This window comes from Bombina bombina, chromosome 2 (assembly GCF_027579735.1).
Source record: "Bombina bombina isolate aBomBom1 chromosome 2, aBomBom1.pri, whole genome shotgun sequence".
Classification (NCBI taxonomy): Eukaryota; Metazoa; Chordata; class Amphibia; order Anura; family Bombinatoridae; genus Bombina; species Bombina bombina.
The window spans coordinates 265,287,739-265,304,521 of NC_069500.1; the positions used below are offsets into that span (position 1 = coordinate 265,287,739).

Genomic DNA, 16,783 nt, shown 5'->3' on the forward strand with positions numbered 1-16,783 from the left:
ACATGTAAACTTAGGTTTTAATACTGTTACGAGGCTTGTTTTTATTTTTAGTAAAAATCAACCATCCAGAACTTTGCATTCAGTTTCACTCTCTCTCTCACACACACACACACACACACACATATATATATATATACAATCTAGGAGTTACAATTGCGAGTTATCTTATTATAGTTGTAGTCAAGTAAATACATTTTTGCAGATCTTTGTACTTTAGTAGCTCTGGCAGGGTCACGAAATTATGGTCTCTGTAGAGATCTCGGATATATCTAAGCTCCATGTCTTCCTCCCACCCAGTATGAGTTTCTAATTCAATGCCTTATTGATTTGCTTGGGAGGGAAGCGGTGTCTCCATAGGCTGATATCTAAGTTTTCTCCTCACTCGGATACAATGTTTAATTGTTTGCACCATCTAGGATCCCTTGTGTTCAGGTATCCATATTAGATGATGTGCAAAACGTGGAGTGATATTGGCGTTGTCAGGTGGACCAGTAGCACAGAATAGATGTGACCCAATAGATGTAACAAAAAGCTCATGGGGTAAAATGCATCACAAAGCTGTTCTGTTTTACTTCTCCACCTTTTGTCTTAGATAAAATTATAAACCTCCGATTGTATCCTTTTATGTAGATAAAATTTGATGTCTTGAATGATATAGTAAAGGAAAAGTACTTTTATATAATGCTATTATTCTTAATTGTCGCAATGAAACATCCTGTCACAAAAGCGCCTTCAATAGTTTTGCACTTATATAATAATGTTTTGTTTGTTTTCCCTTATACAGCCATATGTTATTCCTGATTTGCCTGTTGTCAGAATAACTCAAGGAAGTGTTTTTTCTGAAGTTGTTTGTTTTTTAAACCATATGACTCACACAGTACGGCTTTACAATGTGCAAGGTGAGATTCCTGTAGGTACATTTCAGTTAAAAAATAAGGAGTATCATTATGCACAAAAACCTTCATTTACAAGTAGATATATCACTTTTTAGCATATATAAATCAGACTATTGACATAATGTACATGGTTATATTACTTGAGCAGACATGAATGTGGTATGGAGTCTATAAAAGTGATGTTTACTTCCCTCTTCCTCATGTAAAGTGTGAGGGACCTCATTTTAAATGGGTATCCCTTGTTTAAATGAGTGGTATCTTGGCCTTTCTTGCTATCAAGTAGTACCTGTAGTTGACACAACTGCTCAACACTAAAGTCTCTGTTTCAGTTGCAAAATGCTGTTTGTTTGTTTTTTTTTAAATGTTGCCATTAATGAAAGTAAAAAAAAAAAATCCAATTTACCTCTATTTTCGCTTGAGTCTCTTGGTATCCTTTGATAAAGAGTTTTACCTAGGTAGTATCATATGAGCTAAGGCATATTTAAAAATTGTTTGTAGCACATTTATACATTGTTCTAAACACGTCTTCCATAGATTGCTAAATATACGTGTATTATGGTGAGCCTGCATAGGTTTACCCTTAAATTAAGAATACCAAGAGAACAAAGGTAAATTGATAACAGAAGTAAATGGATTTTCTTTCATAAAGGTGGTCAGACTCCACAAGCCATTACTCCTGGGAATTCTACTCCTGACCACTAGGAGGGGGCAAGAATTCCCAAAACTCCAAGAGCCCTTAAAACCCTATCCCACCTTACAGGAATCTAGTCTTATTTTTGCCCCTGCAAGAGGAAGGTGAAGAATAGAGCTGCTGTAGATGTTCTTCTGTGAGAGCGGTACTCAGACTGATTTACAGTTTGACAGAGGAAGCTTTTGGAGTATCGGGTAGTGGTACAATTACACCCAGTGGGAGTTAGTCACGGGCCTGGCACAGATGTCGTGGGGACCGGTATCTCGGCTCCTCCTGTTGGATCATTGTTATACTCCATGTACATAGATCCTCTGCTATTGGTAGGTACACTTGAGATTGTATATCATATCCTGAGGACTATTATATCAGGCATTTTTAAAATGTATTTATTGGAATTGGGCTACATGAATCTTTATATAATTTTACACCCTATGCTCTTTTAGCTCATGTCAGATTTTTGTAAGTATGTTAAGTATAGTTTTGAGCTTCTCTGCTTATTTCTTTTTTATGTAGCACTCTGACTTTGGTGTCTTCGTGCACATTTTTTTTTGTGCATGTCTGCTTCTTTCACACACACCTCACCTGCTTGTTGCGGTGTAGAGCGCATGTAATCTATTTTGCAAGCCTGTTAGTTTGTTCATCTTACCCTGGTGCCTGACTTAACGCTCCTTCATCTGCTTTATCCATATTTTGTGGAGGTGCTAAGATTTTAAATTCAGCCAAAAGTTTATTTTTTGTGTGTAAGATTCTATGTGTTTCCTGCCTTTATTCCTTATTTAAGTTTTGTTATGCTTATTTATTGATTTATATTTAACTGCAAAATTATTTTTTTTCTGTGGTTTTCTTTTTAGGCCTGTTTTTTTTTTCTCTCTACATTATGGAGCATACTAACTCTTTCCCCATTACTGTGAATGTTAGTTCTTCAGAAGATACTGAACACTTTCGTACTAATAAGTGTGACTTTTGCAAGCTTGTTGATATAATACCCTCTGCTTAGCTTTGCATAGCTTGTATGGATCATTTAATGCATTCTAATTAGACCAATGCAGCTCTTGCTTCTAAGGGTACGTATCTGTCCTCCCTCTGTTTGTGCTATACAGGAGAGTTCTTCAGATTTTGCTCCAGGATTTAAAGATTTTGTACGCTCCACCGTATCTGAAAAGTTGTGAGCCATGCCTCCTCCAGGTAAGCATAAAGGATTGGTTGCTGATAACCCCTCTTTTAGTTTATCTAATTTTAATAAATCTAAGTCTGTTGAGCTGCTTTTCTCTGAACCTGGTTCTTCTGAACTATCCTCTGAAGTTAAGGTATTTTCAAATGATCAATAGTCTAATCTAATTCTGTTTAACCTTGAACATCTTAGTTCTCTTTTAAAAGAAGTATTTTCCTTCCTTAAGGTGGATGGGGCTATTTCTACTTTGGCTAAATGTACTACTATACGTCTTTTCAGCAGGCAGGTTTCCTTTTTAGGCCAGCAATTAGTATTGTTTGTGTTGCTGGAGCCTCTGCTCTGTCGAGGAGGCTTATCTGAACAGTTTTCCAGAGGACTCTGCTAGTGAAGAGTTTTTGAATCTATTAAGATTTTTAAAGACAGCTAAGGCTTTCATTTGCTATGTTATTGTTGACATTATTAAGAATATTGCATTAGCAGTTTTGGCCAGGCGGACTGGTTGAAATTTTGGTCAGCTGACATGGTTTCTTACTCTTAGTCAGTCTTTATCCCTTACCTTTCATGGAAACGTTGTTTTTTTGGGCCTGGATGCTATTATTTCTGCTGTGACTGGAGGTAAAGGAACTTTTCTCCCTCAGGACACGTAGTTCAGGAATTCTAGCAGTTTTCATTCCTTTCATCAATTTAGGCACCAACAGCCCTCTTCAAAAACTATGTTAATCAAGATTTTCCTGGAAGCCAAATTCTAATTGAAACAAGTAACAGCAGTTTAAAAAACATTGTCTTCTCTACCGAGTCAGCATTAAGGTGCGGCCCCCCGATCCAGATCTTCTGGAAGGGGAGATTACTCCTTTTTTAGCAGGCTTGGTTTTAAACTTTTCAAGTTCCATGGGTTCTAAAAATAGTTTCCATTGTATACAGAATTTGTTTAAAAATTGAAGCTTCCCAGGGGATAGTTTCTTGTGTCTCATGTTCCAAAGAATCCTTTGAAGACCAGAACCTTTTTTGAGTCAGTCAGTGAAGGCGAGGGAACAGTTCTCGATTTAAAGACTTTAAACAAGTTTCTCAGGGTTTCTTCATTTAAGGTGGAAATAATTAAGACTATTCTTCCTCCTGTTCTACAAGGGCATTTTATCTCCACAATATATTTGAAGGATTGTTGTCTTTATGTTTTCTATTTACAGAGATCATCATCAATTTATAAGATTTGCATTCCTGCACAAGCATTTTCAGTTTGTTGCTCTTCCATTTAGTCTGGCTACTGCTTCCAGAATTAACTGGGAACTGTCTTATCTGTAGAGCTCAACTCTGTAGAGTTTTGGTGGTTACTTACCTGGACGATATGTTGGTACTGCTCCATCTCTACATTTAGTAGTATCTCATACCAACAGACCTTTGTTGTTTCTTCAAAAGCATTATTGGAGAATCAATTTTCCAAAGAGTTCTCTTACTACTCAATCTAGGGTTACATTTCTAGGTGTGATAATAGACTCAGGCTTCATAAGACTTTCTTTGATGGACCAGAAAAGGCTGGAATTACTCTCTACATTTGTGCAAATCTTTAGTCTCTTCCTTTTCCTTCTGTAGCTCTTTGCATAGAAGTATTAAGTCTGATGATAGCTGCTTCAGATGCAGTTCCCCTTTCTCGGTTGCACATGAAACCTCTTCAGGTTTGTATGGTTCATCAGTTGTGCAGTGATTGCAATCATTTGCCTCAGAGATTCTTCTGGATTTCAGAGCGAGACAATCCCTTTCTTGGTGTATAAATCACCAGTCCATTGTTCTATGGGCATCCTTTGTCTGTCCAAATTGGACTGTGATTATGACAGAAGTCATTCAGGTTGGGGAGCAGCCTGGGGGTTCCAGAGAGTACAAGGAGTTTGGTCACCCCGGGAGGCGAGGTTACCAATAAATATTCTGGATTTCCGTGCAGTTTTCAGGGCACTTTATTGGCCTCTTCTAAAAAGAGTTATCTGGGTTTCCAGTCAGACAATGCCACAGCAGTGGCCTACATCCATCATCAAAGGAGGAACTCTGAGTTCCCTGGCAATTCCTACTTGGGCAGAGAACGTTTGTACAATCTCTACAGTACATATTCCAGAATTTAATAATTAGGATGCAGATTTTCTCATTTGGTATTCTCTTCATCCAAGGAAGTGATCTCTTTATCTATCTAGAAGCTTTCGGTTAAATTGTGAATCTGTGGGGTCTTCCAGAAATAGATGTGATGACTTCTCAGTTGAACAAGAAGATTTGGATGCTCTAGTAGCATCTTGAGTGTTTTTGTCTGGCTTTCATTTTTCCTCATCTTGTTTTGTTATTAGGAGTGATAGCCAGAATCAACCAGGAGGTATCATTAGTAATTCTCATTGCCTCCGCTTGGACTCACAAAACTTGGTTTGCGAATCTGGTACAGATGTCCAGTTACACTCCTGTCTCAAGGTCCTTTTTTTTTCCAACTTTATTTCTTGGAGATTGAACTCTTTGTTTTAAGACAGAGAAGTTTTTTTCTGATTATAAATATATAATTATGTTTTTGCAGCATTAAAACGAAAATTGTTTAGATATTGAGAAATTATTTCTTTTCCCACAATCATTATTTGTGGACTCCACAGCTTGGGTATTAGTTTCCCAGTAATAGCTTGTGGAATCTCACTACCTTTTATGAAAGCAAATATAATTTGTTACCTGATAAATTTATTTTATTATGGTGAGAGTCCATGAGACACCACACATTTTTTATTTTTTTTAATATAGATTTTTTTTTAAATATTTTTTTGGTGTTTTTCCTGGCAGTAGTTAAAGTATGCACCTATATATATATATATATATGCCTTTTTTCTTGCTCTTATGTTCCTTTCTTCTAGTAAGGTGAGAGGGGTTTTAAGGGCTCTTGTAGTTTTGGAAATCTTTGCCTCCTCCTAGTAGTCAGGAGAGGAATACCCAGGAGTACTGTCTCATGGACTCTCACCACCATGAAATAAATTAATTTATCAGGTAAGCATTTTTTTTATTTGACATGCCCTGTCTCAACCATAAGTTACATTTTGACATTATTATTCCTTTAACATGACCAACTTTTGCCTCTGTCTTTTTAAATGATTCATACAAAGGATTCCAGTGAGCCTACCTCAATCCTAGTAATGAGACCTTGGCTTACTACCAAGGTTTTTATGCCATATCACAAAGGATTAATCGTTTGAAAAGTAAATGCGACACTGCCCTCTTGTATAAACCACTATCTTAGTACATTATGCTTAAAAAAAAAATAATCTTGATTTTTTTTTCTCTTTCTCAAAAAACAAAACACCATAATGTATTCCAGCTAAATGGGGAATGAGCAATGATTGTTGCCAAAAAAAAGTGTTTTTTATTACACTAGAATTTTCTGCCCAAGCATGAAACCTTTTTTAAGCTTTTTTAGTAATGAGTAAATCAACAAAAATGAATGCAGTAAAGTGATGTTTTTCATTTATATATAGGAGCAAACATTTTTTGTTTGTGATTGAATAGTGTTTATCTACATAATGCACGTGTTCACAACAGGTCTTGAAGGACAATCTACAGAGATATCAAATATCCTGGACATTAGAGGAGAATTTAATCGTGAAATTGTGATGAAAATATCTTCAAATATAAATAGTCAAAACAGATTTTATACAGATCTAAATGGGTATCAGGTAAGTTAAAATGAAAAAAAATACTTAATTGGATAAATTACAGAAAAATGTGGGGCAAAATAATGAAAGCGCATATTTTATTTTTTTATTTTTTGCAACAAAATTATATTTTTTCTTAATATAGAAGAATAGCCCGAGAAACATTTACTTAGTTCTAGCTATACAGGACCAGTATAAAAATGACACCTGTGAAATAGAAATCCAGCATGCCTTTTATAATACAGGTACAAAAACCTTTATCCATAATGGTTTGGATTTCAGAATTTATTTGTACAGTTGCATCTTTAAAGTGGGATAGCTTGGAGAGGGGTTGAAATTTAGGCAATATTTGCTTGTCATAATACTTTATACATGCAATGTAAAGGTAGTTTGAATACATAGTAGCATCAGATAGTACTGTAATTGGAAACATAATAGTTATTGTTTTAAAGAGACCTGCATTTTAGAGCAAAAAACAAAGACGCAGAGGAAATGTTTTTTCTTTCATGTAATTAGCAAGAGTCCATGAGCTAGTGACGTATGGGATATACATTCCTACCAGGAGGGGCAAAGTTTCCCAAACCTCAAAATGCCTATAAATACACCCCTCACCACACCCACAATTCAGTTTTACAAACTTTGCCTCCGATGGAGGTGGTGAAGTAAGTTTGTGCTAGATTCTACGTTGATATGCGCTCCGCAGCAAGTTGGAGCCCGGTTTTCCTCTCAGCGTGCAGTGAATGTCAGAGGGATGTGAGGAGAGTATTGCCTATTTGAATGCAGTGATCTCCTTCTAAGGGGTCTATTTCATAGGTTCTCTGTTATCGGTCGTAGAGATTCATCTCTTACCTCCCTTTTCAGATCGACGATATACTCTTATATATACCATTACCTCTGCTGATTCTCGTTTCAGTACTGGTTTGGCTATCTGCTATATGTAGATGAGTGTCCTAGGGTAAGTAAGTCTTATTTTCTGTGACACTCCAAGCTATGGTTGGGCACTTTGTTTATAAAGTTCTAAATATATGTATTCAAACATTTATTTGCCTTGACTCAGAATGTTCAACTTTCCTTATTTTCAGACAGTCAGTTTCATATTTGGGATAATGCATTTTGATTTAACCATTTTTCTTACCTTAAAATTTGACTTTTTTCCTGTGGGCTGTTAGGCTCGCGGGGGCTGAAAATGCTTCATTTTATTGCGTCATTCTTGGCGCGGACTTTTTTGGCGCAAAAATTCTATTTCCGTTTCCGGCGTCATACGTGTCGCCGGAAGTTGCGTCATTTTTTGACGTTATTTTGCGCCAAAAATGTCGGCGTTCCGGATGTGGCATCATTTTTGGCGCCAAAAAGCATTTAGGCGCCAAATAATGTGGGCGTCTTATTTGGCGCGAAAAAATATGGGCGTCGCTTTTGTCTCCACATTATTTAAGTTTCATTTTTTATTGCTTCTGGTTGCTAGAAGCTTGTTCTTTGGCATTTTTTCCCATTCCTGAAACTGTCATTTAAGGAATTTGATCAATTTTGCTTTATATATATGTTGTTTTTTCTCTTACATATTGCAAGATGTCTCACGTTGCATCTGAGTCAGAAGATACTACAGGAAAATCGCTGTCAAGTGCTGAATCTACCAAAGCTAAGTGTATCTGCTGTAAACTTTTGGTAGCTATTCCTCCAGCTGTTGTTTGTATTGATTGTCATGACAAACTTGTTAAAGCAGATAATATTTCCTTTAGTAAAGTACCATTGCCTGTTGCAGTTCCTTCAACATCTAAGGTGCAGAATGTTCCTGATAATATAAGAGATTTTGTTTCTGAATCCATAAAGAAGGCTATGTCTGTTATTTCTCCTTCTAGTAAACGTAAAAAATCTTTTAAAACTTCTCTCCCTACAGATGAATTTTTAAATGAACATCATCATTCTGATTCTGATGATTCCTCTGGTTCAGAGGATTCTGTCTCAGAGGTTGATGCTGATAAATCTTCATATTTATTTAAAATGGAATTTATTCGTTCTTTACTTAAAGAAGTACTAATTGCTTTAGAAATAGAGGATTCTGGTCCTCTTGATACTAATTCTAAACGTTTAGATAAGGTATTTAAAGCTCCTGTGGTTATTCCAGAAGTTTTTCCTGTTCCTAATGCTATTTCTGCAGTAATTTCCAAAGAATGGGATAATTTGGGTAATTCTATTACTCCTTCTAAACGTTTTAAGCAATTATATCCTGTGCCGTCTGACAGATTAGAATTTTGGGACAAGATCCCTAAAGTTGATGGGGCTATTTCTACCCTTGCTAAACGTACTACTATTCCTACGTCAGATGGTACTTCGTTTAAGGATCCTCTAGATAGGAAAATTGAATCCTTTCTAAGAAAAGCTTATCTGTGTTCAGGTAATCTTCTTAGACCTGCTATATCTTTGGCTGATGTTGCTGCAGCTTCAACTTTTTGGTTGGAAACTTTAGCGCAACAAGTAACACATCGTGATTCTCATGATATTATTATTCTTCTTCAGCATGCTAATAATTTTATCTGTGATGCCATTTTTGATATTTCTTTCTTTCCAGGGTAACAAATTATTTGGTTCTCAGTTGGATTCCATTATTTCAACTGTTACTGGTGGGAAAGGAACTTTTTTACCACAGGATAAAAAATCTAAAGGTAAAAACAGGGCTAATAATCTTTTCGTTCCTTTCGTTTCAACAAAGAACAAAAGCCTGATCCTTCATCCTCAGGAGCAGTTTCAGTTTGGAAACCATCTCCAGTCTGGAATAAATCCAAGCCAGCTAGAAAAGCAAAGCCTGCTTCTAAGTCCACATGAAGGTGCGGCCCTCATTCCAGCTCAGCTGGTAGGGGGCAGGTTACGTTTTTTCAAAGAAATTTGGATCAATTCTGTTCACAATCTTTGGATTCAGAGCATTGTTTCAGAAGGGTACAGAATTGGTTTCAAGTTGAGACCTCCTGCAAAGAGATTTTTTCTTTCCCGTGTCCCAGTAAATCCAGTAAAAGCTCAAGCATTTCTGAAATGTGTTTCAGATCTAGAGTTGACTGGAGTAATTATGCCAGTTCCAGTTCCGGAACAGGGGATGGGGTTTTATTCAAATCTCTTCATTGTACCAAAGAAGGAGAATTCCTTCAGACCAGTTCTGGATCTAAAAATATTGAATCGTTATGTAAGGATACCAACGTTCAAGATGGTAACTGTAAGGACTATCTTACCTTTTGTTCAGCAAGGGAATTATATGTCCACAATAGATTTACAGGATGCATATCTGCATATTCCGATTCATCCAGATCATTATCAGTTCCTGAGATTCTCGTTTCTGGATAAGCATTACCAGTTTGTGGCTCTGCCGTTTGGCCTAGCTACAGCTCCAAGAATTTTTACAAAGGTTCTCGGTGCCCTTCTGTCTGTAATCAGAGAACAGGGTATTGTGGTATTTCCTTATTTGGACGATATCTTGGTACTTGCTCAGTCTTTACATTTAGCAGAATCTCATACGAATCGACTTGTGTTGTTTCTTCAAGATCATGGTTGGAGGATCAATTTACCAAAAAGTTCTTTGATTCCTCAGACAAGGGTAACCTTTCTGGGTTTCCAGATGGATTCAGTGTCCATGACTCTGTCTTTAACAGACAAGAGACGTCTAAAATTGATTGCAGCTTGTCAAAACCTTCAGTCACAATCATTCCCTTCGGTAGCCTTATGCATGGAAATTCTAGGTCTTATGACTGCTGCATCGGACGCGATCCCCTTTGCTCGTTTTCACATGCGACCTCTTCAGCTCTGTATGCTGAAGCAATGGTGCAAGGATTACACGAAAATATCTCAATTAATATCTTTAAAACCGATTGTTTGACACTCTCTAACATGGTGGACAGATCACCATCGTTTAATTCAGGGGGCTTCTTTTGTGCTTCCGACCTGGACTGTAATTTCAACAGATGCAAGTCTCACAGGTTGGGGAGCTGTGTGGGGATCTCTGACGGCACAAGGAGTTTGGGAATCTCAGGAGGTGAGATTACCGATCAATATTTTGGAACTCCGTGCAATTTTCAGAGCTCTTCAGTTTTGGCCTCTTCTGAAGAGAGAATCGTTCATTTGTTTTCAGACAGACAATGTCACAACTGTGGCATACATCAATCATCAAGGAGGGACTCACAGTCCTCTGGCTATGAAAGAAGTATCTCGAATTTTGGTTTGGGCGGAATCCAGCTCCTGTCTAATCTCTGCGGTTCATATCCCAGGTGTAGACAATTGGGAAGCGGATTATCTCAGTCGCCAAACGTTGCATCCGGGCGAATGGTCTCTTCACCCAGAGGTATTTCTTCAGATTGTTCAAATGTGGGAACTTCCAGAAATAGATCTGATGGCGTCCCATCTAAACAAGAAACTTCCCAGGTATCTGTCCAGATCCCGGGATCCTCAGGCGGAGGCAGTGGATGCATTATCACTTCCTTGGAAGTATCATCCTGCCTATATCTTTCCGCCTCTAGTTCTTCTTCCAAGAGTAATCTCCAAGATTCTGAAGGGATGCTCGTTTGTTCTGCTGGTAGCTCCGGCATGGCCTCACAGGTTTTGGTATGCGGATCTTGTCCGGATGGCCTCTTGCCAACCGTGGACTCTTCCGTTAAGACCAGACCTTCTGTCACAAGGTCCTCTTTTCCATCAGGATCTGAAATCCTTAAATTTAAAGGTATGGAGATTGAACGCTTGATTCTTGGTCAAAGAGGTTTCTCTGACTCTGTGATTAATACTATGTTACAGGCTCGTAAATCTGTATCTCGAGAGATATATTATAGAGTCTGGAAGACTTATATTTCTTGGTGTCTTTCTCATCATTTTTCCTGGCATTCTTTTAGAATACCGAGAATTTTACAGTTTCTTCAGGATGGTTTAGATAAGGGTTTGTCCGCAAGTTCTTTGAAAGGACAAATCTCTGCTCTTTCTGTTCTTTTTCACAGAAAGATTGCTATTCTTCCTGATATTCATTGTTTTGTACAAGCTTTGGTTCGTATAAAACCTGTCATTAAGTCAATTTCTTCTCCTTGGAGTTTGAATTTGGTTCTGGGAGCTCTTCAAGCTCCTCCGTTTGAACCTATGCATTCATTGGACATTAAATTACTTTCTTGGAAAGTTTTGTTCCTTTTGGCCATCTCTTCTGCCAGAAGAGTTTCTGAATTATCTACTCTTTCTTGTGAGTCTCCTTTTCTGATTTTTCATCAGGATAAGGCGGTGTTGCGAACTTCTTTTGAATTTTTACCTAAAGTTGTGAATTCCAACAACATTAGTAGAGAAATTGTGGTTCCTTCATTATGTCCTAATTCTAAGGAGAAATCGTTGCATTCTTTGGATGTTGTTAGAGCTTTGAAATATGTTGAAGCTACGAAATCTTTCCGTAAGACTTCTAGTCTATTTGTTATCTTTTCCGGTTCTAGAAAAGGCCAGAAAGCTTCTGCCATTTCTTTGGCATCTTGGTTGAAATCTTTAATTCATCTTGCCTATGTTGAGTCGGGTAAAACTCCGCCTCAGAGAATTACAGCTCATTCTACTAGGTCAGTTTCTACTTCCTGGGCGTTTAGGAATGAAGCTTCGGTTGACCAGATCTGCAAAGCAGCAACTTGGTCCTCTTTGCATACTTTTACTAAATTCTACCATTTTGATGTATTTTCTTCTTCTGAAGCAGTTTTTGGTAGAAAAGTACTTCAGGCAGCGGTTTCAGTTTGAATCTTCTGCTTATGTTTTTCGTTAAACTTTATTTTGGGTGTGGATTATTTTCAGCAGGAATTGGCTGTCTTTATTTTATCCCTCCCTCTCTAGTGACTCTTGTGTGGAAAGATCCACATCTTGGGTAGTCATTATCCCATACGTCACTAGCTCATGGACTCTTGCTAATTACATGAAAGAAAACATAATTTATGTAAGAACTTACCTGATAAATTCATTTCTTTCATATTAGCAAGAGTCCATGAGGCCCGCCCTTTTTTTGTGGTGGTTATGATTTTGTATAAAGCACAATTATTCCAATTCCTTATTTTATATGCTTTTGCACTTTTTTATCACCCCACTTCTTGGCTATTCGTTAAACTGAATTGTGGGTGTGGTGAGGGGTGTATTTATAGGCATTTTGAGGTTTGGGAAACTTTGCCCCTCCTGGTAGGAATGTATATCCCATACGTCACTAGCTCATGGACTCTTGCTAATATGAAAGAAATGAATTTATCAGGTAATTTCTTACATAAATTATGTTTTGTTTTTTTTTTGGTTTTTTTTTTAAATATATATCCATGAATAAGTCTGGATTTTGGAATTTCCAATTTGTGGATTTGTACCTGTATGTCCTAGAAACGCTTGCCATGTAAATTGTGAATGGAATATGTTTGTTAAAACTGATACAAATTAAATAAAATAGTTTTTTTCCTGATATTATTCTGCCCAACAATTGTTCACAGATTCAGCCAAGAAAAACCATGAGTAAATTGCCCATTCAAGCTAATGTATACCCAATGACAACTATGGCTTATGTTCAAGACCGTGAAAGTCGATTAACACTCCATTCTGCTCAGGCTCTTGGGGTTTCAAGTTTAAAAAGTGGTGAGTTAACTATACCTTTAAGATTAAACAATTTAGTTACACTCTGTAAAGATATTTAATCTGTACTATGCAAAGTATCTGTACAATGCCTACTCATTTTTATATTTATCTTTTATGGTGTCCAAATAACTGCTTGCCATATTGTGATACAGTAGCTTATTCAGTTGATATATTGGCCGTGGACCTGAATACGCTCTTCTTATTTATCAAAAAAGCTGTCAAAAAGCCACGCACCAAGTACGGGGCGATGAGCAGCGGACTGTTGTTAATTAACAGTCATCGATCTCGCTGCTTTTCGGCTTTTTCCCAACTTTATTTATACCCTGTCACTAAACACTGGCACTATACTAAAATGTTTAACCCCTATCTCGCCCCTCCTAGAGCCCACCGCAACTCTAATAAAGTTATTAACCCCTATCCTGCTTCTCCTCAAGCCCACCACAACGCTAATAAAGTTATTAACCCCTATCCTGCCACTCCCCGAGCCCACTGCAACTCTAATAAAGTTATTAACCCCTGACCTCCCATATCACTACCACTTACTAAACCTATTAACCCCTAAACCACCAGCCCCCTACATCGCCATAAACTAAACTAAGCTATTAACCCCTAAACCTAACAACCCGCTAACTTTACATTAAATATTAACTCATCTCAAGGGCATTTGTATGGGCATTGCCCTTAAAAGGGCATTTAGCTCTTTTTCAGCCCAAACCCCTAATCTAAAATTAAAACCCACCCAATAAACCCATAAAAAAAACGAACACTAACCCCCGAAGATCCACTTAAACCCCTACACCGCCGGGAGCGGCGGTGTAGGGGTTAATAACTTTATTTAGTGGCAGCGATGTCCGGGAGCGGCGGTGTAGGGGTTAATAACTTTAGTGGCAGCGATGTCCGGGAGCGGCGGGATAGGGGTTTATTTAGGTTGCGGTGGGATCCGGGAGCGGCGGGATAGGGGTTAATAACATTATGTAGGTGGCGACTATGTCGGGGGCGGATGATTAGGGGTGTTTACACTCGGGGCTTATGTTAGAGTGTTAGGTGTAAACGTAACTTTTATTCTACCATAGAAATTAATGGGGTATCGGGCAGCAGCGAACATAAGCTTTCGCTGCTTTCAGACTCCCATTGATTCCTAAGGCATCCGCGGCCTCCAGGGTGGCGGATTGAAAAGCAGGTATGCTGGGCTGGAATAGTGGCAAACGTACCTGTTAGAACTTTGATAACTAGCAAAGTCAGTGCCGAATTTGTATTCGGAACATCTGTAATGACGTAAGCATCGATTTGTGTTTAAAGTGATTGTAATTCCTAGCGCTTGTGAAACGCTAGGATTTACCATTGGAACAAATAAAGGGACATTTCAGTCAAATATAAAATACTTCATGCTGAAAGCTCCTTTATTTGACTGAAGCGTTCGCTGCACTGAGCTGCTCAGGCAGCCCACGGCAGAACACTATTTTGCTGAGAGGTGACATTTCCACCTCTTAGCCAACAGCCGTGCGGGCTATTCAGGTTGGCGCCAGTTGGAATGCACGGCTATTTGCTAAGAGGTGGAAATGTCACCTCCCAGCAAAATAGCATTCTTCCTGAGCTTCCAAAAAATAATGGAGCTTTCAGCATGAAGTATTTTATACTTCATGACTGAAAGTACCCTTTATTTGTTCCAATTGTAAATCCTAGTTTACACAAACGCTTGGATTTACCATCACTTTAATTACCAACGATGAAGATGAAACAATTGTAGAACTGATATTTAAATACAGTAATCTTACACTATTATTTTTAGTAAAGTATAGATCCTTTTTTTTTTTTTTGCTTTTTAGGTCAGTTAGAAGTTTTCATGGACCGCAGACTGATGCAGGATGACAACCGTGGTCTTGGGCAAGGTCTGCAAGATAATAAAATCACATCTAATTTGTTCAGACTTCTTTTGGAGACAAGAAGTGGAGTAGATGAGGTAGGTATCATTTAGTGTTAAATACCAAGGTTTATTATAAGCATTATGCACTTAATATTACTATACTTTTCTGTATGCAGTTTTAATACTTAAAAAATTAGTTAAAGCCTGTTTTTTGTAGTTATAGCAGTTTAAAAAGTAAATTACATAATATTGCTTAAAAACATAATATACATTTTAATGATTTTACCTTTGCGCACATAGACATGAATTCCTTGTTTTTATATGTGTTCCACTTAGTGAAATAAGGTTTTTTAACGTATCATAAAATCCTTTTTATAAGTTCATTTGCATGATTGGAGATCATTATAATAAAACTAGTCCTATTATTCCTTTAATGAATACTTTTTTATTTAATACAAATGAGATTGAAATTTCTGGCTAAGTTTGCATTCCATTTACTTTTATTTTTAGTACTTCTCGTATCGCTTCATAACTTATCCAATAGCTATGGAATAATTTCAGTTTTAACAAACGTTAGTATTCCGTCATACAGTAACCAGTACATTAGTATAGAGGTTTTTAATCTTCCTATCCCTGCCATGTCTTCTATGTTAACTGTTTAGGATTATAATTATATATCTTTCAGTGTGCTATTGTTTTGGTTTAATATCTTTTCCACCTTAATGGGAGGAGAGTCCACTGCATCATTCATTACTTGTGTGAAGTAAGAACCTGGCCACCAGGAGGAGGCAAAGACACCCCAGCCAAAGGTTTAAATACCTCCCACACTCCTCTCATCCCCCAGTCATTCTTTGCCTTTCGTCACAGGAGGCTGGCAGAGAAGTGTCGGAAAATTCAGAGTAATCTCTTATGGAGGGTAGTAGTCTTCGCAATGGGACTGGTGTTTTAAGTAGTCCTGTCAGCCTCTCAGTGAGAGCATGGGTGAAAGTTAGAGTCCCGATATGCAGGAGGAGTTCTTCTGCGAAACCATCCGACTCATATTAACAGCTCCTTAAGCAATCGGCGTTGATAAATTTCGCTGCCTGCTTTCTGCTCTCAAGTCTATGCCAGGAGCGATGCTACTAACCTGTCACACTTGAAAGGCTGTGTTCCTGTTTGTAGATTCTGGTAAGATAGTTTCATTTTTTATGAAAACAATTTTATGCTGCTTTTATGTGTGAGATGTTATGGGCTCATAGGCTGTTATGGAATATACAGGTTTCCATGCAGCTTACAAGCTTGGCGCGCTTTTTCTCATAACAGGGACGGTCCTGCATTGTGCACCATATGATTCTTTCCCGCTTTCCTAAACCGGGTGTCTATCAGAGAGGAGTTCTAACTCTCTCTACTGTCTGGGTCATGGGAGGTGGGGAATGTCCCAGCCACTGGTATATAAAGGTGCAGGTTTTTTTTAATAAAATATTGTTTTATTTCTATAATTCTCCGGTTATTGCACTAGTGATGGCGGATTCTGTTGCTTAGATGGCACTCCCTCTATTCCTAAAGAGTAATTCCTGTTTATATTGTGAGGAGGCCTTAGTGCGTCCCCTCAATTACATTCCATATGCCTTGATAATGTGATAATATCAAACATGTTTGATACCACTGAGCCATCCATCTCTGAGGAGCTGTCCAGTGAGGTGCGTACCCTACATGCTTATCTCTCCACACATGCAGTTTCCCATTGCATTGCTGATCCTCTATCTGGAGGGGGCCATTTTTTTTACCAGACGTTACTGCGCAGCTCAGACGGTGTCTGCGGCCTTTAATGCTTTACCCTCGCCCTGCTAAGCGCAAGCGAAAGGTTACATATTGCACTCCTTCCCAGAGTACATCATATATTTTATTGGATTTAACTGATAGGGTTAT

At 37.9% G+C, this 16,783-nt stretch overlaps 1 protein-coding gene across 1 annotated transcript in view; it reads left to right on the forward strand.

The window, feature by feature from the left end:
• MAN2A1 (mannosidase alpha class 2A member 1) overlaps positions 1-16,783 on the forward strand; it is a 333,289-nt gene that overhangs the window by 286,912 nt on the left and 29,594 nt on the right. Inside the window, exons 16-19 of the mRNA XM_053701535.1 lie at positions 785-899; positions 6,305-6,438; positions 12,870-13,011; positions 14,838-14,971. Coding sequence (XP_053557510.1) covers positions 785-899; positions 6,305-6,438; positions 12,870-13,011; positions 14,838-14,971 — 525 coding nt within the window. The remainder of the gene's footprint in view (positions 1-784; positions 900-6,304; positions 6,439-12,869; positions 13,012-14,837; positions 14,972-16,783) is intronic.